The following is a 24,036-nucleotide window of genomic DNA, read 5'->3' on the forward strand; positions in this document are numbered from 1 at the left end:
CTTTAGGCAAAATTGAGCCGGCAGTAACCTCTGGGATGGAGTTGGCTGGGGAAGCCGCAGCAGGCTGCAACTCGCAGGCTGCAACTCGCAGGCTGCAACTCGCAGGCTGCAACTCGCAGGCTGCAACTCGCAGGCTGCAACTCGCAGGCTGCAACTCGCAGGCTGCAACTCGCAGGCTGCAACTCGCAGGCTGCAACTCGCAGGCTGCAACTCGCAGGCTGCAACTCGCAGGCTGCAACTCGCAGGCTGCAACTCGCAGGGCGCACCTCCAGGGCTCCACTGCGCGTGCGCCCCGCCGCCGGGAAGGTGGGTACTGCGGCTGCGCGAGTGGCGGGCCCGGCCCTCCCCCGTCACGTGTTGGAGGACCGCGGCGTGGAGGCCCCGGTGGCGGTAGCGACGGCAGAACGTCGGGCAGTCGGAGGGTTTCCGGTTCCGGTGTAACGTTCGGGCTCCGTCTCAGGGGCTGAAGTTTGTGAGGTGAGTAGTGGCCCCGGGCCCAGAGGGGGTGTCCTCCCGCCCGAGCGCCGGGGGCCGGGGCTCCGTCCCGGAGGAGGACCGCAGCGGGCAGGCTCCGCGGGCAGGCAGCCGAAGGAGCACCAGGCGCTGTGGGAGGACGGCTGAGAAGGAGATTGTTGAAAGGGCGGGGGCGGGAAGGAGACTGGCTGGGAGACTAGCTCAGAAATGGGGAGTTCGGGTAGAACAAGGGGGGCCCGGGACCCGCCGGAGGGAGGAGGGAGCAGGAAGGGAAGGATAGGGCTGGGGGGGGGTGGTGGCTTGGGTTGTGGTGAAGAAGAGCCCGGCGTGAGGAAGTCCTTCCGAAGACTGGGTTCTGCTCCCCGCTCATTCAGACATCATTCCGCCTTCCTCTCCTTCCTCCTCGTAGCAGACACCCCCCACCCCCCGCCCCACTCGGTTATTGTTCAACGTTTGATCAGCGACAAAGCTAGTTACTGTGTGAGACTTTGATTTTTGCCCACTGCCTGTTCCGTGTGCACGTCATCTTACATGGACTTGGATACAGCTGTTTCTAGCGCTTGGGCACACCTTGCATCGGATGAGCGGTACCTCCTTCGCCGCTGTGGGGTTGTTTCCACGCTGCGTGCACCCTCTCGCCTGTGATTCCGCTTGGCTGGACTATACCACTCTTAAGGCGAGCATTCTTCGCTGGTCTGTTCACTGGTGTACATATCCTCAGCACCCAGCGTATTGCTTGGCACTTGGTAGTTACACCGTACGTATTTATTGAACGGATTAAGTGCAGTGTAGGTATGGCCGTTGTCCTCATTTTGTAAATGGGTAAACTGAGGCCTAGAGGGACTCACTTGCCCGAAGGCTGCTAACTCGTAGAGGCTTGGTGTTGTCCATGGTGAGCTCTTTTCTTCACTCTGGTATCAGGATGTGCTGCTTTTGAGCAGGACACACTCACACACTTAATATGTAGAGATTGGTAGGTTATACTTCTATTTCGTGATGGGTGAAGAGAGAACTGTTTCTGTAATGTGTCACTGAGGCATAAAATCTTTTTCACTCCTAGTTTCATGATTTTAATCTACTAGCTGCTTACGGTGATACCAAAATTAAATACAACTGTTTAACAACGGATCTTAAAGAGGATAAACCTGCCAAGAAAGTATAAGTTAGTCAGATGATCTTTTAGGAGAAAAGATACCTTAAAACATCTTGAAAGATTGATTCCTAGGTTAGACCTTGATAGGTTGCACTGCTGGGAGGTTAGCTTGGAAATCGAGGTCAGTGCAGTTACTGACTTCTAGGCCTTATGGAGGAAGTCAGGGACATAAAATGTTCTCTATGCTCATGAGTTGTTTTTTAAATATATGTTTTTTAATTTTTAGAGAGAGAAGGAAGGGAGAGGGAGATGGAAACATCAGTGATGAGAGAGAATCACTGATGAGCTGCGCCTCCTGCACGCCCCTACTGGGCATTGAGCCTGCAACCAGGGCATATGCCCTGATGGGGAATGGAACCTGACCTGGCTCATAGGTCGATGCTCGACCACTGAGCCACCCCGGCCAGGCTCATGAGTTTTGAGTTGAGATTTAGGTAGGAGATCAGAATGGAAACATGAATAATGTTTAAGAATTATACCAGCTTGCATTAAGTAACAAGGATTTGTTGTAGAGAGTCCTTTATGATAGTGTTTTCTCTACTAAGCTAAATAGTAGGAGAATAAAGGTGAAAAGAGCAAAAAGCTAGAACATCCAAATGAGGGTATTCCTTTCTGAGTTGAGGGATTTACTCTTATCAAGTCAACTGACAGAGACCCTGTAGAACAAGCATGTCAAACTCAAAGGCTAACATGGGCCAAATAAAGAAGGTTGAAGTTGATGTGGGCCGCAAAAACACAAAAGCTTCAATTTTCATAGAAACATAGGTTTATTTCGATAGAGACATGCTGAATACAAAAGGCTGAAATAAAGGAGTAATCATTAACATAAAATAATAGAACATTTTAATAAAAATTAATATTTTTTCTTAAACATTAACTTACCAGACACTGAATAACTGCACAAATTAATAAGCGTAACACAAATAAACCTATTTTTCTTGTTCTCCGAAAGCAAAATATTTCCTGTTGCGCACACCAAACAAGTCAGTCCAAGACTAATGATGTGGCAGTTGGCTGTTCAAATATTCGCTGCTAGTATTAATGGAGAGAAGTGGTGCGCCTGCGCGTGAGGCGCGTAAAGGGAATGAATGCAACACGATTATAGTAATCAGTCATTAGCGAACATTGTAGTTCGTTATTATGTATAACAGGATATTGTAAAAATTAAGTTATAACATTTTTATTAAAAAGTTTCTTACATACCGTTATATTGGCTGGGCTACAGAAATATTTGTTGTAGACCACATATGGCCTGCGAGTTTGACATGCTTGCGCTAGGACATGAGAGAAAATTATCTGGATATAGAATTCTCACTGGGATGAATGTGAGTTCAAAGAAATGTGACCAGCTCTTTGCCGCATCTGCTGTGAGGATGAAGACCATTCTCAGCAGTCAGACTGTGGACATCACTCTGAAGGGACATACAGTTATTGTGAAGGGCCCCAGAGGCACCCTGTGGAGGGAATTCAATCAAATCAATGTAGAGCTCAGTCTCCTTGGAAAGAAAAAGAAGAGGCTCTGGGTTGACAAGTGGTGGGGGACTAGAAAGGAATTGGCCACAGTTCGCACTACCTGCCGTCATGTACAGAACATGGTCAAGGGTGTTACACTGGGCTTTCGTTACACTCACTTCCCCATCAACGTCGTTATTCAGGAGAATGGTTCTCTTGTTGAAATTAGAAATTTCTTGGGTGAAAAATACATCCGTAGAGTTCGGATGAGGTCAGGCATTACTTGTTCAGTATCTCAAGCCCCGACAGATGAGTTGATTCTTAAAGGAAATGACATTGAACTTGTATCAGATTCAGCTGCTTTGATTCAGCAAGCCACAATAGCTAAAAACAAGGATATCAGAAAATTTTTGGATGGTATCTATGTTTTTGAAAAAGGAACAGTTCAGCAGGCTGATGAATAAGATCTAAGTTATCCAGATAAAGAAGCACCGAGATGCCGAATGATTTGTCACAGTTGTTTGTGAAATTATAAAGATGTACAATAAAAAAAAAAAAAGAAATGTGACCAAATAGTCTTAAGGATTATGAGCTTTAATATAGGATAAACTGAAAAAAAAAAATAAAAATATAGGATAAACTGACCTGGATAAGCCCTCCCTTTCTTGCAACCCTTAAAAGAAAGGGAATCTATAGGTCTGGGTTGAGCTAAGGCAGTGGTTCTCAACCTTCCTAATGCCACGACCCTTTAATACAGTTCTTCATGTTGTGGTGACCCCCAATTTCATTGTCACAAATTGAACATAATTAAAGCATAGTGATTAATCACAAAAACAACATGTAATTATATATGTGTTTTCCGATGGTCTTAGGCGACTCCTGTGAAAGGGTTATTCAACCCCCAAAGGGGTCGCGACCCACAGGTTGAGAACCACTAAGCTAAGGAATGCCTGCTTAGAAGTAGAAAAGATAAACTCTGGGTGGGCTTTTTTCAATCTTGTTTTCATGTTATAAAACAAGTCCTTGTTGATATGACAGGATCAAAAAAGAAGCTAGAACTCTATCTTTTTGGATTTTTTTGAGAGAGGGGAAGAGAGAGAGAGAAAACATCTATCAGCTGCCTCCTGCATGCACCCAAGCGGGGATTGAGCCCACAACCCAGGCGTGTGCCCTGACCGGGAATTGAAATGGCAACCTTTCCATGCCAGGAGGACATCCAACCAATTGAGCCATACCAGCCAGGGCTAGAACTCATTCTTCAGACTAGATTATTCCCAGGGTTGGTTGGTTTATTCCACAAATTTCATTGACCCACTGATAACTGAGTTAGGGTTAAAAATCAAACAGGATGGAGTTCTTTTTGCTATGAAGTATGCGTTTTAGGTAAAGTATTTGGCTTGAAATGAAGTGGAGGAACTGCCTAAGCATAATGATCTACTAACCATTGCCTGGAATCACTTTGGTCTTTTCCTATCCTCTAAGACTTTCCTGATTTCTTTTTAGGTGCTGTATAGAACTCCGTTTGAGCCAGCCTCCTTTTCCTGAAGAATGGCGCTGTCGAAGAGGGAGCTGGATGAGCTAAAACCATGGATAGAGAAGACAGTGAAGAGGGTACTGGGCTTCTCGGAGCCCACAGTCGTCACAGCAGCACTGAACTGCGTGGGGAAGGGCATGGACAAGAAGAAGGCAGCTGGTATGTACCTTTCTGAATCTTATGACTGACCCTGAGATGACCCCAAAGACTGCTTTGAACTTTCCCAAGAGGATCAGGCTACATTTTTTTTTCTTGCATTATAATGAAAATATCTCAACTGATTTTGCTTTTTCTCTTATTTCTTATTTTTGTGACATTTTGAATCTCAGACTGACGTCCCTTGACCACTGTCCTGAGTTACCTAAGTTAAACTTACTTAAGAAATATATTAAAGGGAGGTGGATACATCATCTAAATATATAGAAGTTGTTATGAAAAAGTTGAGGGAGGTAGATTTTGTTAATGATCGTCTCTGCTATTTGGGGAAGAGTTAGGGAGATTTTTTTCATCTAAAGTTTGATGCTCAACTTAAATAGTTTGCTCTGGCTATGCTACCTCCTACTCTGAAGAATTATAACTGTGTTTTTACCTCATAGGGCGAAGTTACTCAGTGTTAAGAGGATTTATGGGAATCCTACAAAGAACTTAAAAGATTTACCTCCCTCAGGGATAAATTTCCAGTGTTGGTGTCTGTTATATGCCTAGTATTAGACTAAAGTACTCTTACCTTTTTAACCCTACCACCTCTTTTTTTTCCCTTTTAGACCATCTGAAACCTTTTCTTGATGATTCTACTCTCCGATTTGTGGACAAACTGTTTGAGGCTGTAGAGGAAGGCCGAAGCTCTAGACATTCCAAGTCTAGCAGTGACAGGAGCAGAAAACGAGAGCTAAAGGTAGGTAACAGTTAACTATCTGATGAACTCGGGAGTGTTTTGAATGGTAACAAAGTTGCTGAGCTTACCTGGCTCACACTTTGAGATCCACTATTAGAATACCTAATATTCAAGAGAGGTACTTACTTAGAGCTGAAAGCAGAGGGGGTTAACCTGTATTATCACCGTCTATGGTAATGAACTACCTAAGTTCATGGGTTGAAATATTCCAAGGAAACAATTGATAAATTTGTCCTATTTTCATATACAGTTAGGGATTTTGGTTCTCATGTTTCCCTATGTTTCTTTCTCCCCCTCCCCCCACCTTTACTACTACCTAAAAATTGATTGATCTAAGATTTTATGCTTCGATTTGCTTGATGCCTAATAGATTGCTTCAGAATGTGATTCCACTGCTACCTGAGTGTAGACCTTATTGTTGCTCCTTTTTAGAGGTTTCTCTGCAATGGACTTACAGATGGAATACCTAACAACAGTTACTATTTATTATTTGTCTGGAGAGCCTGCCATTTTTCTGTATAGCATCTTACTAGCCATCTGGCCCCATGAGTAGAGTACTTAATGGGACCATCATTACTCCCTTACCTCCTTCACTTTTTATTCTGTGGTTGCTGATTGGTCATGGCCTCTTTGAATACTTGCAGTATCAAGTAGCTGATCTCTATATATCTTTGCTCTCTGTCTCTTTAAAAAAAAATCTTTCTGTGACTTCTATCAAACCTTCCAAAGTGCTTTTGATACTTTGGCTATCCTATTTTCCTGAGGCACAAAAGGGGAATAAGCAATGTCTGCTTGGTCCCTGGCCAGGCTATGGAACTAAGAGAAACAAACATTCATGCACTCTTTGTGTTTAGGGTATTGGAGGGTGATCAGCGGGATAAGAGCTAGTCCTTGCCTTAAAGGAATTTGCTATTTAAGGGTTGAGGGTCGGGGAAGCACAACAAAATAATCACAAATTATAAAATATGAGTAGCAATTTCATGTAAATTTTAGGGTTGACTGTAGACTTTTGTTGAATTTTATCTTTAAAGGGGAATGCTTGATGTACAGTGTACACAGATCTGTAGAGTGAACATTAGTTATGATAGGGCATGCTGCTGTATAAGTGCTTAGGTGGGATTAATAAAAAACGGTTTCTTGAAGGAGGTATCTAGATAGCCCTGGGATATGGGTCCCTTTTTGGTCCATTCACGTCCCAACCCCACACAATATATTATGGGAGAGTCCTTTTTCTTGAACTGTAGGAGTTCCAGGAAGCGCTCACCCCTGGCCGAGGATATGTCCTTGCAAAACACGAGCCCTCCTAGTGAAGAGGGGATGTCACCCAAAGCCTACCACCGGTGTGTACATTTGCTTTTTCCCATTGTCCCTTCCAGTTGGCCATTCTTGGTCCTGTTAAATTCACCTTGCAAGCTAGTCAACAATGAGTTCCCATTGTTTGATAAGAACAAAGTGTTATTGGGGAGTACTGAAGAAGAAAGAGAAAGCCCCTGTCCTGGAAGAGCTTAGATTCTAGTTGGGAGAAAGTACTAACATTGAAAGATGTAACACTGGGCAAGCAGAATGTAATTTTACCTAGTATAAACCAAGCTATTCAGTGCTAAGAGAAGGCGAAACAACAGTTTGATCAGTATGGGATGAGATTATTAATGAGGAAAACTTCCTGGAGGAGGTGAGTTTTAGGCAGGAATTGGAACAGGGGTTGTGGGAAAGTTGAGGGAGATCATTACACATATGGGCAGTAGCATTTGCAAAGACCTTGAGATGGGCATGTTGATAAGGACATGGGGATGAAATTTGCTTGACTGGAGTGGGTGAATGATGAAGTTGGGTGAGATGGTCCATTTGGTGGAGGGTCTAGAAGACTCTGGGAAATGCTACAAAATGTTGATAGGAACTAGGATGATTCTTCTCTTCTCCCATGGGCAGGGATACAACTCTTCTTTCATCTTGGGTTCCCTTAGGAAGTGTTTGGTGATGACTCTGAGATCTCCAAGGAATCATCAGGAGTAAAGAAGCGACGGATACCCCGTTTTGAGGAGGTAGAAGAGGAGCCAGAAGTGATCCCTGGGCCTCCTTCAGAGAGCCCTGGCATGCTGACTAAGCTCCAGGTTAGTATTAAGAAATGGAAACACCCCTGGCCGGTTTGCTCAACGGTTAGAGCGTTGGCCCGAGAAACAGTGTCTTGGTTTGGTTCCTGGGCAAGGGCATGTACCTCGGTTGCAGGTTCAATACCTGGCCCCAGTTTGGACTCCTGCAGGAGGCAACCAATCGATGTGTCTCTCTCATGTTGATGTTTCTCTCTCTCCCCTCCTTTCTACTCCCTAAAAATCAATGGCAAAAATATCCTCACTCCTCGGGTAAAGGTTTAAAAAAAAAAAAGAGCTGGAAACAGTCATTTTGTGAGTTGGAGAAGCAAGAGATATGTGGATCCAGATTTACTGTGGCCTCGATGTGCATTAGTGTTTAGTACTGGGGACTTTCATTTCCTGTTTTATGTTTCATCATTCCTTGGATTAACCAGGAGTATTTCAGTTGAAGGTTAATGAAAGGCATTTACTGAGCACCTATTATGTGGCAGGCAAGGTGTGTTACATAATGTCATTTACCCAGGTATCTACCTCATTGGGTCATTGAGAAAATTATTGAGATAATCAGAATTCAGCTTGATGGCAGAAGAGAATTTCCAAAAACAATTCAGAGAAGGTATAATCCACTTAAATAGTTTCAAGTTGACTTTTAATGTTTTTAATAGGAATTACCTGGTTTGTTTTTTTTAATGGTCACTGCTAGACAATTTTGATACCTCATAAGCAGTAACTGTTTCTTACACCAGTTAAAATTTCTTGGGAGGAAATATATATGGATATATTCTATTGGGTAAATAGGTTTGCTTATATGATATTTCTGAAAGGAATGAAACTGATAATGATGTTTTTTAGTAGAGAATGAGGTGGAAGAATTCACAATATAAGCTTTTGTACTTTTTACATTTTGAACTATGTAAATATATTACCTACTCAAGAAAAAAAATGTGTTGCCCTGGCTAGTTTGGCTCAGTGGCTAGAGCATTGGCCTGCGAACTTGGAGGGTCTCGGGTTCAATTCCAGTCAAGGGCACAGCCCAGGTTGCAGGCTTGATCCCTAGTGGGGGGTGTGCAGGAGGCAGCCAATCAATGATTCTCATCATTAATGTTTCTATCTCTCTCCCTCTACCTTCCTCTCTGAAATCAATAAAAAAAAATATATAAAAAAAGTTGCCTTAGCCAGTTTTCTCAGTGGTTAGAGTGTTGGCCGAAGACTGAAGGGTCTTGAGTTCAGTTCCAGTCAAAAGCACGTACCTTGGTTGTAGGCTCAATCCCCAGCCCGGTCATGGTGTGTGCAGAGGCAACCAATCAATATGTCTCCTCACATTGATGTTTTTTTCTCTCTCGGTCTCTCCCCCTCCTTTCCACCTTATCTAAAAATCAATGGGGGTTGGGGGGGGGGATGTCCTCCGGTAAGGATTAATAACAAAAAATGTTAAAAATAAATTTAAAGGGGGGGGGGGCATTTGTAATACTTTAAGCAATAAAATAAATAAATAAATAAATTTTAAAAATTGCCGAAACCGGTTTGGCTCAGTGGATAGAGCGTCGGCCTGCGGACTGAAGGGTCCCGGGTTCGATTCCGGTCAAGGGCATGTACCTGGGTTGCGGGCATATCCCCAGTAGGAGATGTGCAGGAGGCAGCTGATCGATGTTTCTCTCTCATCGATGTTTCTAACTCTCTATCTCTCTCCCTTCCTCTCTGTAAAAAATCAATAAAATATATTTAAAAAAAAAAAATTTTAAAAATATCTTGGAGTGCCCTGGCCAGGTAGCTGAGTTGGTTAGAATGTTGTTCCAATACTCCAAGGTTGCAGGTTTGATCTCCTGTCAGGGCACATATAAGAAGCAACGGATGGCCGGAACCGGTTTGGCTCAGTGGATAGAGCGTCGGCCTGCGGACTGAAAGGTCCCAGGTTCGATTCCGGTCAAGGGCATGTACCTGGGTTGCGGGCACACCCCCAGTGGGAGATGTGCAGGAGGCGGCTGATCGATGTTTCTCTCTCATCGATGTTTCTAACTCTCTATCTCTCTCCCTTCCTCTCTGTAAAAAATCAATAAAATATATATATATTTAAAAAAAAAAAAAAAAAAAAAAAAAAAGAAGCAACGGATGAATGCATAAATAAGTGGAACAACAAGTCAATGTTTCTCTCTCCCCCCCCCCTCCCCAGTCCCCTTGCCCCACCCTTCTCTCTCTGAATATAAATCAATAAAATTTTATATATATATATAAAATTATATATATATATATCTTGGAGCCCCTTGAAACCAGCTCTTGGAAAATTTAAGAAGAGTTCATTTGATTGTGTCCTCAAGGAGTTTACAGTGACTATGAAGCAGGTCTTTGTATTGTCATTTCTGGTTACCCAAACAAGTAATTCAGGGACCTATAACCTGATTTAAAAAAAAAAAAAGCATGATGATTTCTATTCTAGGAATAGAAGTTCTGAGTTTGCATATGTTATTTAAATGCTCACAATAGCTCTGGTAAGGTATGTGTTACTGTTTTTACCCCTTTTAGACACTTGGAGGTTTAGGGATGAAATACCATGTCCAAGGTCACACAGCATTAAGTGGCAGAGTTAAGATTCAAACTGAGGTTTCTCTGACTCCAAAGTCTTAGTCATCAAGCTATGTTACTACCTAACATACCAGTCCTGCCTTGGGAAGATAGGTTGAAAAATTTTAGTGCTTAGCTATGTAGATTCATCTATACTAAATTTTCTAGCAGAATGTGATGTAGTCATTCAAAAAATGTTAAGCCTCTAGACCTGAAAGCCCTTTGGATTTAGGAACTTGTATGGGAGAAATAAAAAAGAGTCATTAACAGCTTTTCAACTCTCCCCTATTCCCGAGAGCAGATCAAACAGATGATGGAGGCAGCAACACGTCAAATCGAGGAGAGGAAAAAACAACTGAGTTTCATCAGCCCCCCTACACCTCAGGTATTATACCCAGATTACTCTGAAAAGAAGAATCTTTAACACAGAATTTCTTGCCATCCATTCAAATGAGAGTCCAGAAGTGCCTGCATGTTTCACTCCAGTCTACCACTGGGTGTGCGTGAGTGTGTGTGTGTGTGTGTGTGTGTGTGTGTGTGCACGTGTGTGCATGGGCGCTCACCCACCTACCTGCCTGCCTGCCTAATCCATCTAATTCTGACTTCTTTTTACCCATCTCACAGCCAAAGACTCCTTCTTCCTCTCAACCAGAGCGACTTCCAATTGGCAACACTATTCAGCCCTCCCAGGCCGCCACTTTCATGAATGATGCCATTGAGAAGGCAAGGAAAGCAGCTGAACTACAAGCCCGCATCCAAGCCCAGCTGGCACTGAAGCCAGGGCTCATTGGCAATGCCAATATGGTGGGCCTGGCCAATCTTCATGCCATGGGCATTGCTCCCCCGTGAGTATCTATTTCATGGAACCCTGTTTCTGAAGCTTGAGAAGCAATAAATGCCTTTGAATGTCATTAATCCTCTTCTTCCAAGGAACCTAAATTATTTCTCACAGTTACATATTTCTTACATAAACTCAGGAAATACCAGTTGAATTTATTCTTTTGGCTTCCCTGTTGCAGAGTTTATAATATTTCTATAATTGGTAGGACTGAGGTTAAGATTATTCATCTAATATTGAAGCTAGAAATAGAATCAGGTCTCCTGGTTCCTAACTCAGCTCTATCCAATAAACCACATTAGGTGAGACCATATCTGAGTGTTCTCTACAACTGGGTAAAGATGATAAACTTCATCTTTAGCATCTACGATTGGTGTGGCATCCCTTACTAACCCAAGAATTCAGGAGTAAAGAAAGATAGGATTGCAAATTTATATCAGTGTAATCTATCAGTTTGTTTAATCTAATTGTACTTTTTTTTTTTGAAAGTCAACATGCAAAGTATATTAGTCAATTTTTCTTTCTAAGAAACCTTGAAATCTCAGTGCATTACAACAGTAAACATTTCTTTTCTTTCTTTTAAATATATTTTACTGATTTTTTACAGAGAGGAAGGGAGAGGGATAGAGAGTTAGAAACTTCAGTGAGAGAGAAACATCGATTCAGCTGCCTCCTGCACACTCCCCACTGGGGATGTGCCCGCAACCAAGGTACATGCCCTTGACCGGAATCGAATCTGGGACCTTTGAGTCTGCAGGCTGACGCTCTATCCACTGAGCCAAACCGATTAGGGCAAACATTTATTTTCTTGCTCACAAGTGTGCAAGTCATCTTTGGCTCTGCTAGACTTGGCTCCAAGCTGTGAGTTTTGGTTCAAGTCTATTCTATGCATTTCCTCAATCTTCTGTGTCAGTGGCTTCCAAGTTCTTCCTGTGATGGATCACAGTAGTGCGTGAGAGTGAGATATCTCTTAAGACCTTGGCTTAGAACTAACACACATAGTTCCTTCCACATACATTCAATTGGCTAATGCATGTTGCAAGTCCAAGTCCAACATCGATTGTACTTTATAGTCAAATAACCAGTTTGGTGTTTTCAATCAAGATATTACTCACTTAGGGGTTTACGTTCCCTAGAATTGGGTAACCTGGTTGTGTTTGTTGGGTTTTGATTTGTTTTATTTTCTGTTTGCTTTTTGTTTGCCTTATTGTTCCATATGCAATTTATTTCTGTGTGGGCTATTTTTCAGGAAAGTTGAATTAAAAGATCAAACTAAACCTACACCACTGATTCTCGATGAGCAAGGTCGCACTGTAGATGCAACAGGCAAGGAGATAGAGCTGACACACCGAATGCCTACTCTGAAGGCCAATATTCGTGCGGTGAAGAGGGAACAATTCAAGCAACAGCTTAAAGAAAAGCCATCAGAAGACATGGAATCCAATACCTTTTTTGACCCCCGAGTTTCAATTGCCCCTTCCCAGCGGCAGAGACGCACTTTTAAATTCCATGACAAGGGCAAATTTGAGAAGATTGCCCAGCGGTTACGGACAAAGGTATCTGGATAAGAATATAACCTAGAACTCCAAAGAAGTTAGGGAGGCGACAAAGGACATTGAATAGAGTCTTAAAATACTGTCAACTCATTTCTCTGTGTTTTAGGCAATTGGATTTTTAGCTGATTTGTCTTCCTAATTATATTCTGTTTAGGTGGAAATAAAATTGAGTTGGAAATTCTCCACATCCAAATAACAGTGGAGGGAGACAATCCAGAAAACCCTTTGAGTGATTGAGGAAAGCTATCCTGGTGTTAAAATTTACTGAAGACAATCCACACACTTGGAGAGTTGAATTGACTGTATATTCAATGACTTTTGCCTTGTTTTTATCTTCTCAGAATGAAGTTTTCATAACATCCAGTTTCTGCACATTTGCTGCAGGCACACATTGGGTGAAAGTAGTGATGAGGGTGAGATGTATTAAGTAAAGGATAAAATAAAGCAGGACAGCTCTTTTTTCTAAGCTTTCAGAAATTATGAACTAGTGACAGTAAGTGTAAAGAGTTTAACAGGGGAGTGTTTTAAAATTTGGGATTCTACCACTCCATGTTTTATCTTCCTTTCTTGGTTTATCTTGTCCTTAGGCTCAACTGGAAAAGCTGCAGGCAGAGATCTCACAAGCAGCTCGAAAAACAGGCATCCATACTTCAACTAGGCTGGCTCTCATTGCTCCTAAGAAGGAGTTAAAGGAAGGAGATATTCCTGAAATTGAGTGGTGGGATTCTTATATCATCCCCAATGGCTTTGACCTGTGAGTTCGTTAGTTCCTTTTAATAAGACTAGAGTTTTAATGGGAGAGATGATACTTATGCATTAAGTAAACATTTAAAATCCAAGAGAAATAGGTAACTGTACACAAGCTCATATACTTAAAAAGAATATGTTGTATGAGTTATTTTTGTTTGTTTTTTTGGTTAATGTAGGAGAAATGGGCACAAACAATCTAAAAGAGCAGATCTATAAATTATTTGCTTTTGTTATATATTGCTATTTGTTTTTAGCATGCTTGTTTCTTATATTTTTTGTTACTTATAATAGGTGTTTATGTTTCTTAAAGATCCAGTTCTAGAATAGAGCAAGGATTCTTAGTTGATGGGAGAGAGAATGGTAAATAAAGCATATAAGAAACATTTGGAAAAGGGTCAAGGGATCCAAATAGATAGTAACAGGGTGATTTGACTGGATGCGGGGGGGTGGGGGGCACACAATGCTGTATGCAGATTGTGTGTCAGGGAGATATACACTTGAAACCTATAGAATCTTATTAACCAATGTCACCCCAATAAATTTAATTTAAAAAATAAAAATGTTTAAAAAGAAACATTTGGAGAGCATTAATTATATCTGCTTCATCATCCTGATACATGGCTTTAGGAAACTGTATTTCAGCCTTTCCTACCCTTTCTTTGTCAACCAATTAATGTTACTAATTAATGTTACTAATGAGAGAATGTGGTATCTATCAGGGTGTTAGAGTAGAAAAAAGGTCGAGAATAACTGGTGTGGAGAGTGCATCCAACCGTAGTGGGACCCAGTTTTCTCATCTTGAAAATGATGTGTAATGTAATTACATATTATAGATATGCAAATACTAAAAAGTGCTTGAGTGCTATTATAGAGAGTGGATTTTTTCATTGTGTTTCTGAGACTCCCCCTCTCGGAATCATCTCTACCCACATATCGTGTTTTCCCTTCTTCCTCCAATTTTAGTACAGAGCAAAATCCCAAGAGAGAAGATTATTTTGGAATCACAAATCTTGTTGAACATCCAGCCCAGCTCAACCCTCCAGGTAATATATGGATTACTCAGTCAAGACTCTAAAGAAGTACTAACCAATAGAACTTTATGTGACAATGGACATGTTTTCTATCTGTATAGTAGCCGCTGTCCACATGTGACTATTGAGCACTTGAAAAACTGAGTTGCACTAATATAGCAGGGATTGAATTTTTAATTTTATTCAATTTTAATTGATTTACATTTAGATGGTACATGTGGCTAGTAGCTACAGTATTAATGCAGCTTTAGAGCACTGAGGCCTAATGTCAAGAGGACCTCACTGATGTATATTACAAGTTGGGCTTTTGCCATAGTGTTGACTCCCAACTCCAGTCTTGTACACCAACTCTAAATATCTGTCCTTCAATTTTTGTCTTTAGCCTTTCTCTCTCTTTATCATTATTGTAGCAAAGGTTTGTTAGCACAGCCCTGGCCAGTTTTCTCAGTGGCTAGGGCATCAGCCCGTGAACTGCAGGGTTGTGGATTCAATTCCCCGGTCAAGGGCACATTCCTGGATTATAGGTTTGATCCCAGGCCCCAGTGGGGACACATGTGGGAGGCCACCAATCGATGTGTCTCCTTCACATTGATGTTTCCTTTTCTCTCTCTGTCCCCCCACCCCCTTCCACTTTCTCTAAAAGTCAACGGAAAAAATATCCTAAAGTGAGGATTAACAACAAAAAAGAGTTATGTGGATTATAAAACACTTTAATGTTTTTATCAGGTTTGAGATGAACAGAGGAAATAATACCTCAATTAGTAAATTTGCTTGCCAATATTAGTATCTCCAGTAACTTCAGAAAAATACATTGAGATCTTGAGTTCTAATACAAGGTATAATATTGAATTTTATTTAATCAGAGTCTAAAAATAAAACCTTATTACCTAAAAATAACCAAAACAATTAAAGATTCTGGTTTGTTTGTTTTTTTTGTTTTAATCCTTACTTAAGGGCATTTTCCCATTGATTTTTAGAGAGAGTGGAAGGGACGAGGAGAGACAGAGAGAAACATTGATGTGTCTCTCACATCGATTGGTTGCCTCCGGCATGCACACTGATTGGGAATTGAGCCTGCAACTGAGGTATATGCCCTTGACTGGAATTAAACCTGGGACCCTTCAGTCTACGAGCCAGTGCTCTATCCACTGAGCAAAACCGTCTAGGGGTAAACTAAAGATTCTTTTAATGTGATTGATATAACACCAATGTCCCTCTAATACGCTTATTGCTTTAGTACATTCATTTTTCTGATTAACAGTCGACAATGACACACCAGTTACTCTGGGAGTATATCTTACCAAGAAGGAACAGAAGAAACTTCGAAGGCAAACAAGGAGGGAAGCACAGAAGGAGCTACAAGAGAAAGTCAGGCTGGGCCTGATGCCTCCTCCAGAACCCAAAGGTACATTTTTTAAAAGCAGGGATGAAAGGGTGGCATGTTGATCTCTGCAATTCTAGAGGAACTTTAGCATCTCTCTGTATTCTGTTCCTGAGAATCATTTATTGGTTCTTCTTCCTTTTCCAAATTTTCTGTCATCTTTCCTTATTCAGATAGATTTTGAGTGAGCACTGTTATGTATATAGGATCTTTCACTAAATGCTGTTATCAGAGTGAAAATACCAAAGAAATTAAGGTCCCAAGGTGAAAGAGAGTAAATGAGGGATAAGAGTTGATGGAAGGAGACTAAACTTTGGATGGTGAGTGCACAACACAATGTGCAGATAACGTATTGTAGGATTGTACACTTGAAACCTCTGTAATTTTTTAAAATATTTTTTATTGATTTCAGAGAAGAAGGGAGAGAGGGACAGTGAGACAGAAACATAAATGATGAGAGAGAATCATTGATCGGCTGCTTCCTGCACTCCCCACACTGGGGATTGAGCCCACAACCTGGGCATATGCCCTGACCAGGAATCGAACTGTGACCTCCTAGTTCATAGATCGACACTTTACCACTGAGCCACACTGGGCCACACTGGCCAGGCGAAACCTATGTAATTTTATTGACCAGTGTAACCCCAGTAAATTCAATTAAAAAAAGAAAACAATAGCCCTGGCTGGGTAGCTCAGTTGGTAGTGTTGTCCTGATAAGCCAAGGTTTCTGGTTCGATTCCCTGTCAGGACATACACAGAAATCAACCAAAGAACGTATAAATAAGTAGATCAGCAAATGGATGTTACTCTCTCCCTCTCGCTCTCACTTCCCTCTCTCTCTAAAAAAATTAATTAAAAATTTTTAAAGTTTCTTTTTTTTTTTTAAATATATTTTATTGATTTTTTACAGAGAGGAAGGGAGAGAGATAGAGAGTTAGAAACATCGATGAGAGAGAAACATCGATCAGCTGCCTCCTGCACATCTCCTACTGGGGATGTGCCCGCAACCCAGGTACATGCCCTTGACCGGAATCGAACCTGGGACCTTTCAGTCCGCAGGCCAACGCTCTAGCCACTGAGCCAAACCAGTTTCGGCTTTTTAAAGTTTCTTTAAAAAGAATAATAATAAAAATAAAAAAATAAGGACATTTTAAAAAATTAAGTTCCTTGTCTTTTATAAATTTTTTTTTAATATATTTTATTGATTTTTTACAGAGAGGAAGGGAGAGAGATAGAGAGCCAGAAACATCAATGAGAGAGAAACATTGATCAGCTGCCTCCTGCACATCCCCCACTGGGGAAATGCCCGCAACCCAGGCACATGCCCTTGACCGGAATCGAACCCGGGACCCCTCAGTCCGCAGGCCAACGCTCTATCCACTGAGCCAAACTGGTTTCGGCGTCTTTTATAAATTTAATGCATGCCAACTATTTAGATTAACTGTGTGAACATCCACAGATACTGAGTTAATTATATGGTCTTTTCAAGGTAGGAGTTCCTAGAAGAAGTGAGTTTTCAGCAGATCTGAAATATGTAAACAATATGAATTGGTAGAGAAGAGAGGATAGGTTATCCCAGCCGGAGACGCGATTTGGGAGATTGATTTCTGTCCTCTCTCCACTGCAGTGAGAATTTCTAATTTGATGCGAGTATTAGGAACAGAAGCTGTTCAAGACCCCACGAAGGTAGAAGCCCATGTCAGAGCTCAGATGGCAAAAAGACAGAAGTAAGTGCCATGGGATTGGGTGGAAACCCAGGGCAGGTATTTTTCCCAAACTTTTCTGGGGGATCCACATTTGAAGGGAGGGGAGAGTCCTCCGTTGCTCTCTCTTTCCCTCAGCCCTGCCTCTGATCTTCAATGCCTTTCTCACTTGTGGATGTCCTTCCTGTCACGACAGAGCGCATGAAGAGGCCAACGCTGCCCGAAAACTTACAGCAGAACAGAGAAAGGTCAAGAAAATTAAAAAGCTTAAAGAAGACATTTCACAGGGGGTACACATATCTGTATATAGGTAGGTGTTCAAACTGGCCGCCTTTCCCTTAGAACATTTCCAAGTCCTTGAGGCAGAATCACTGTGGTCTAAAAGCATACCTAACATCAGCCCCTACTCCTTAAATGACCTTAGTGTAAGGAGGAGTTGGTAAACCTTTTACAATGGTGACGGTTAAAGGCTTACTCTTCTGTGTCTGAGGCTTCTTAGTGGACCAGTAATATTTCTGAAGAATGAATGAGTGAGTACATTTGTTCAGGCTAAGATGTGAACTAAAGATCATCTATGATTTTTGAAGCATAAAATACCCTATTTCTCCAGGAAGCATTAAAAGTTTCTTCAGTAACTATATCCTTATCCTGATGTATTGCAGTAACCTTTTACCGATATTCCCACTCCAAAATGCACTTTATACAGTGTAAATACTTTTTACCTTTGTGTTGATTTAATGTTTTTATTCTCTTACGTTGAGTACCTGTGTGTCTTCTATTTTTTTAATGTTTTAGTAACTAGTTATTATAAAAGTGATATATTTATTATAAAAGTAGTGAATCCTTGTTCAGATTAGAAAAAAAATTCTAACAATACAGAAGGGCACTTAAGGGGAAGTCCCCTTCCTATTCTCTATCCCTTAGGACCACTCATTGTAGATAATTGCTACTAACAGTTTTTCATGTATCCTAGAAATTTTTTATGGATAGCATTGTAACTACATTCTAAGCATCTAGAGTAAATTTTGATTACCTGTTATTTGTTTTACGGTGGAGTGCTAGACTTTGGAGAAGTATAAGACAGTATAGACATAGAAATATGTCTAGACTCATCAGTTCTACCTTTTAAGCATTAGTATACTAGTATTTGCTTACTCCAAAGACCTTTGTTTTTAGACAGAAAATCATTTTGGATTCATCTTTTTATTTGCCATTCCATTCAGGCAGCTACCGATGCTAAAATGAAAGCCATAACTAAACTTTCCCTTCTCCAGAGTTCGAAATTTGAGCAACCCAGCCAAGAAGTTCAAGATTGAGGCCAATGCTGGGCAACTGTACCTGACAGGGGTGGTGGTACTGCACAAGGATGTCAACGTGGTAGTAGTGGAAGGGGGTGAGTCTGAAAAAATTGAGGGAGATTGTCCCCAGGCAACCCTGTGCCTTGCAGTGATTAGCATGGCGGGAGAAAGGAGAAAAAGATACTATTTTAGAACCATACCCGGGTGTAATATCCTGGGCCTCTGCTTTGTGTTTATTGGAGTAAAAGGCCCTAAGATATGATTCCCGGGATTGCTTCAGCTACCACATTAATGTCAGCATTGAATGAGCTCAGAGGTTATTTTCTACACCACCATCTTCCACAATTTTGGCAAAATTCTTTTCTGTTTCCAGGCCCAAAGTCCCAGAAGAAATTTAAGCGTCTTATGCTGCATCGGATAAAGTGGGATGAACAGACATCTAACACAAAGGGAGATGGTGAATGGGGGTTAGAGGGGATTAAGTGGGAGTTGGGATGGTATTGTGTCCACTCATCAATTCCCCTCCTGACGTTCTTGCTAACACTGGGTAATGTTCAGGAATTTTAGAAAGACCCATTTGGACTATGAATATGCTAGACATTCATACATGGTCATGTGCATGAGTGTTAGTTATTCTGCCTATCCATTAAGGCTTTTCCCTCTTTCTACCAGTTTCCCTGCCATGTGTGCATTGTCTATTTTATCCTTTATTTTAAATCCTCACTTGAGGATGTTTTTATCGATTTTAGAGAGAGGGAGAAACATCCATTGGTTGCTCCTGTTTGGGATTGAACCAACATTTAGGCATGTGCCCTGACCGGGAATCAAACCCACAACCTTTTGGTGTGTAGGACCATGCTCAACTGACTGAGCCACATGGCCAGGGCTGTTTTTTAATTTTTACTTATTTATTTTTTTTAAGGGGTGGAGGGAGAGAGAGAGAAAAAAACATCAATTTGTTGTTCCATTTATTTATGCATTCATTGGTTGATTCTTGTATGTGCCCTGACAGGGGATCAAACCTGTAACCTTGAATGATGCTCTAACCTACTAAGCTCCCCAGCCAGGGCCTTGTCTGTGTTGTTTGTGTGCGTGTTTTTAATTTGAGAGAGAAACATTGATGTGAAAGAGAAACGATCAGTTGCCTCCCTACGTGTCCTGACCAGGAATCAAACCTGAAACCTTTTGGTATACGGGACAATGCTCCAACCAACTGAGCCACCCAGCCAGGGCTATATTATTTTTTGATAAAAAAATTTGTAAGGGGTTGAAGGCAAAAACAAAAAAGATTTTCAGATCAAAAAAGCTTCCTGCTTTGTTCAAGAAAATGTACTTTTCATTCTTTTGCCCAACTTTATCTTATCAAATATGTATATTTGAAATCCTCTTGGCCACCATTCTTCCATCAGTATTCATTATTTTCTTTGAAAACTTTGGTTGGCATTTAACATATACAGAGAGCCTTAGTTTTTTACTTTATTTTACCTAACATTTTGGTCTTAAAGTATTTTTTAACCTTACAAAGTTTTTTTTTTTTTTTAATATAGTTTTATTGGTTTCAGAGAGGGAGTGGGAGAGAGAAACATCAATGATGAGAGAGAATCATGGGTCTGCTGCCTCCTGCACGTCCCCTACTGGGGACCAAGCCTGCAACCTGGGCATGTGCCCTGACAGGGAATTGAACCGTGACCTGGTTCATAGGTCAATGCTCAACCACTGAGCCACGGTGGCAGGGCACAAAGTATAATTTTTACTATAATTGACCTATATTTTTGTTTCGTAAGTGTTCCTATTTTTGTTTGATATATCTGCCCTCCTCCTCCATTAGACTAAAACCTCCTTGAGAATGGACTCTTATGTTGGTATATAAAGCCTGGCTCTCAAAGTGCTCATGACAAGTTTTTATTTTTAATTGCTCGTTTTATTTATCTACTTATTCCCAGTATCTGGCACAACTCTTGACACATAGTAGGTGCTCAATAAATGTTTGTTGAATTAACTGATTTTTCTGCCTATTTAAAGCTTTCAGTCTAATTTGGGGTAAAGAGAAACAGAAGACATTTGATCCCAATTCATGGTAAAGGGTGACAATATTTAAAATAACTTGGGTAGATTTGAACATTGTTTGTTTAGAACCTAATTTTTGGTCTCTAGTCTATATCTAGAGCAAGACTTAGCTATATTGTCTTTTCCAGATGATGAGGAATCCGATGAGGAAGCTGTGAAGAAAACCAACAAATGTGTACTAGTCTGGGAGGTAGGTGATTCTTTTCTTTTTTTAATTTAATATATTTTATTGATTTTTTACAGAGGGGAAGGGAGAGGGAGAGAGAGTTAGAAACATCGATGAGAGAGAAACATCAATCAGCTGCCTCCTGCACACTCCCTACTGGGGATGTGCCCGCAACCAAGATACATGCCCTTGACCAGAATAGAACCTGGGACCCTTGAGTCCGCAGGCTGACGCTCTATCCACTGAGCCAAACCGGTCAGGGCAAGGTGATTCTTTATTAAACACTGAAGCAGAACTTTAATTCTTGATTGTTTGTACTATTCAAATGGAGTGATGGAATGGTAAAATTAAGTAATGACTAATCACTTAAGTAATTTGGGTTTCTTGATTTTTTGGGGGTGGGGGAGGGAATTTATTGTTAAATGTTTGGTAGCAAATTCTAACTTATTATATTTTAGTTAAATTGAAGATCATGTTAGTATCTGCCATCTGGAAAAGAGTATGGAAAACCAGTGGCAAGATCACAAATTCTCAGTTGAGCTATTTCATAGTCATAGAAGTTGGGGAATCTGGGCAGTACTACTTATTAGCTGTGCAACTGGGTGAGGCATGTTTAACATCCAATACTGTTTTATGTAAATGTAATTTTCCCCTCCCTATTGTCAGGTATTTTTTTGTTTGTTTGAGAACCTAATTAGATTATTTGTGTAATTGTACTTTGTTCATTATAACTAAATCACTCTTCAAATAGAACTTTTTTATGATTATACAGTTTTTTCATTCCTGAAATCTTAGTGAAGCAGTATTAGTTCCGAAGAATGAATGAATGAATATGCTTATTCAGACCAATTTGTGAAGTAAGCATTGTTCTCCTGTTTTGAAGCATAAAATATCCTATTTCTCTAGGAAACATTAAAAGTTTTTTTCTCAGTAGCTATCCGTGTCCTGATATAGTACAATAATCCTTTTATTCCCACTCCAAAATACACTTTATACATTGTAAATATTTTTACCTTTGTGATTATTGTTTTCGTTTTGTTCTTCTGTATTGAGTTCATGTGTACCTTCTATTTTTTATTTTTATTTTTTAATATATTTTTATTGATTTCAAAGAAGAAGGGAGAGGGAGAGAAAGATAGAAACATCAGTGATGAGAGAGAATCATCGATTGGCTGCCTCCTGCAAGCCCCACAATGGGGATCAAGCCCGCAACCAGGCATGTGCCCTTGACTGGAATCAAATTCGGGACCCTTCAGTCCGCAGGCCAACACTCTACTGAGCCAAACCAGCTAGGGCAATTTTTTAAATGTGCTCATGTATAGTAACTAGTTCTGTATTATAAAAGTAATGTTCTACAAAAGCAGTGAATGCTTATTAAAATAAATTCTAGCCCTAACTGGTTTGGCTCAGTGGATAGAGCATCGGCCTGCGGGTTGAAGGGTCCCATGTTCGATTCCGGTCAAGTGCATGTACCTTGGTTGCAGGCACATTCCCAGTAGGGGGTGTGCAGGAGGCAGCTGATCGATGTTTCTCTCTCATCGATGTTTCTGTCTGTCCCTCTCCCTTCCTCTCTGTAAAAAAGCAATTAAAATATATTTTAAAAAAATAAATAAAAATAAAATAAATTCTATTTTATTTCAACAAAGAAAAGCACTTACTGAAATAGTTCCCTTTTGATTCCCTGATTCTTTAAGACCACTCTTTTATAGGTAATTGCTACTAATTGTTTTTCATGTATCCTTCGTTTTTGTCTCATAAGTCCCCACCTGCATATTTAATATCCCGCCTCTTCATCTCTTCCATTTATCTGAGTATCCTCAGAAATTGTGTCTCAGGTTCAAAAACAAGCCAAGTTCTGCTCTAGCCTCCTTATTGGAGTCTTCTCCCTGGAAGTCTCTTGAGGTAGCACTTTCTGACTTGTTGCTACTGGTGCCTTTTGTGAGAATGCGCTTCCACCCAGTGTCTTTTTCTATTGCAGTTCTCTGGAGATCACCTCCCTGGCTCCCATTTCCCTCTCCCCCTTGTCTCTCTATTATTCATCACTGGGCCCCAAAGCCGCCTTCTTGTACACAGGGTCTCACTAAGTCTTGTGAAAAGAGTCCTTTTGGCCTCTGGTTCTCTAACACCTTTGTCCTGAAAAGACCAAATTTAGTCTTTGAGGCCTGGTGGGAGATAAGTTCATCCCATCTCACCATCCATAGTCCTTCCAGACTTGCTCTTCTACCCAAGCACCAGAGCACAGAACTCCTCTTTTTCCACTCAGTCAAAAAAGACCATCAAACCCTTATGCATAAATTCATGAAAACTCATGCAACAGCCAAGGAGGTGGAGATTAGAATTTCTTTTTACCATCAAATCATATTCAGCTAGGCACATTGCTACACAGGTGTTTAGGTTTTATGAAAGAATATCTGATTTAAACTAGAAATTGCAGTGTTGTTATTACAAATTTTGTCTCTTTCTCAGGGTACAGCCAAAGACCGGAGCTTTGGGGACATGAAGTTCAAACAGTGCCCTACAGAGAACATGGCTCGGGAGCATTTCAAAAAGCATGGGGCTGAACACTACTGGGACCTTGCGCTAAGTGAATCGGTGTTGGAGTCTACTGACTGAGACTACTGCCAGCCCTTGCCTCCACCCTCTTGCCCATGTCTCTTCAGTCCTCTCCCTTATGCTACTTCCCAACCCAGCCCACTTGTGTGTGTGATCTCAGAACGGTGCCACGCTGACTCTGGGACAAAGGGAGAACACATTGCTCTCTTCCCCTGTCAGCCTGGGGCTGCCCTTTACTCCCCTTATGTGTATATGATTAAAGAGTTATTTTTAAAATTTGTATGATATTTTTCATACACTCATAGGTATTGGAGTTTGGGTCTTCAGGTGATCTTTTCTCCAGACGCCTAGCAATTGCTGTGGAAAAAGAAAATTTTGTCCTTGAAGCTTATGTATATATGAATGAATGAAAGGATGAATGGGTGTATATTTTTGAGGTCTAATGGAAATTTTCTGGCCTCATCTTGGAGCAAGAGTGCTAAAACGGTTTTTCTGGAGCAGAGTGAAGCAAAAAGAGGTGTTAAGTAGGTGAGGGG

At 41.0% G+C, this 24,036-nt stretch overlaps 2 protein-coding genes across 4 annotated transcripts; both read left to right on the forward strand.

Moving 5' to 3' along the window:
- Positions 1–322: 322 nt before the first annotated feature.
- Positions 323–23,776, forward strand: PRPF3 (pre-mRNA processing factor 3). Of its 3 annotated transcripts, XM_059674806.1 has the most exons (16): positions 323–477; positions 4,583–4,772; positions 5,378–5,508; positions 7,473–7,619; positions 10,459–10,542; positions 10,782–11,002; positions 12,245–12,551; positions 13,139–13,305; positions 14,265–14,344; positions 15,594–15,737; positions 17,341–17,440; positions 17,613–17,726; positions 18,691–18,809; positions 19,088–19,171; positions 20,910–20,971; positions 23,414–23,776. In XM_059674806.1, the coding sequence occupies exons 2-16, from the start codon at positions 4,628–4,630 to the stop codon at positions 23,558–23,560; spliced, it is 2,052 nt and encodes a 683-aa protein (XP_059530789.1). In that variant the 5' UTR covers positions 323–477; positions 4,583–4,627; the 3' UTR covers positions 23,561–23,776. The 3 variants fall into 3 exon arrangements, with proteins under 3 accessions (XP_059530789.1, XP_059530790.1, XP_059530791.1); XM_059674807.1 differs by lacking the exon at positions 20,910–20,971; XM_059674808.1 differs by lacking the exons at positions 323–477; positions 4,583–4,772 and adding an exon at positions 6,753–6,848 and having other exon boundaries at positions 5,377–5,508.
- Positions 484–3,642, forward strand: LOC132220981 (large ribosomal subunit protein uL6-like). Its single transcript, XM_059674809.1, has one exon. It carries the CDS (start codon positions 2,875–2,877, stop codon positions 3,541–3,543), a length of 669 nt encoding a protein of 222 aa, XP_059530792.1. The 5' UTR covers positions 484–2,874; the 3' UTR covers positions 3,544–3,642.
- Positions 23,777–24,036: the final 260 nt, after the last annotated feature.

Source organism: Myotis daubentonii, chromosome 18 (assembly GCF_963259705.1).
Source record: "Myotis daubentonii chromosome 18, mMyoDau2.1, whole genome shotgun sequence".
Lineage (NCBI taxonomy): Eukaryota > Metazoa > Chordata > Mammalia > Chiroptera > Vespertilionidae > Myotis > Myotis daubentonii.

What these genes read in the sequence shown, in the direction of transcription:
- LOC132220981 (XM_059674809.1), top strand. Translation starts at nt 2,875, where the DNA reads ATGGCCTGCGAGTTTGACATGCTTGCGCTAGGACATGAGAGAAAATTA.
- PRPF3 (XM_059674806.1), top strand. Translation starts at nt 4,628, where the DNA reads ATGGCGCTGTCGAAGAGGGAGCTGGATGAGCTAAAACCATGGATAGAG. An exon ending in GCATGCTGACTAAGCTCCAG is followed by an intron (nt 7,620 to 10,458) that starts GTTAGTATTAAG and finishes TCCCGAGAGCAG; the next exon opens with ATCAAACAGATGATGGAGGC. An exon ending in AATGTGTACTAGTCTGGGAG is followed by an intron (nt 20,972 to 23,413) that starts GTAGGTGATTCT and finishes TCTCTTTCTCAG; the next exon opens with GGTACAGCCAAAGACCGGAG.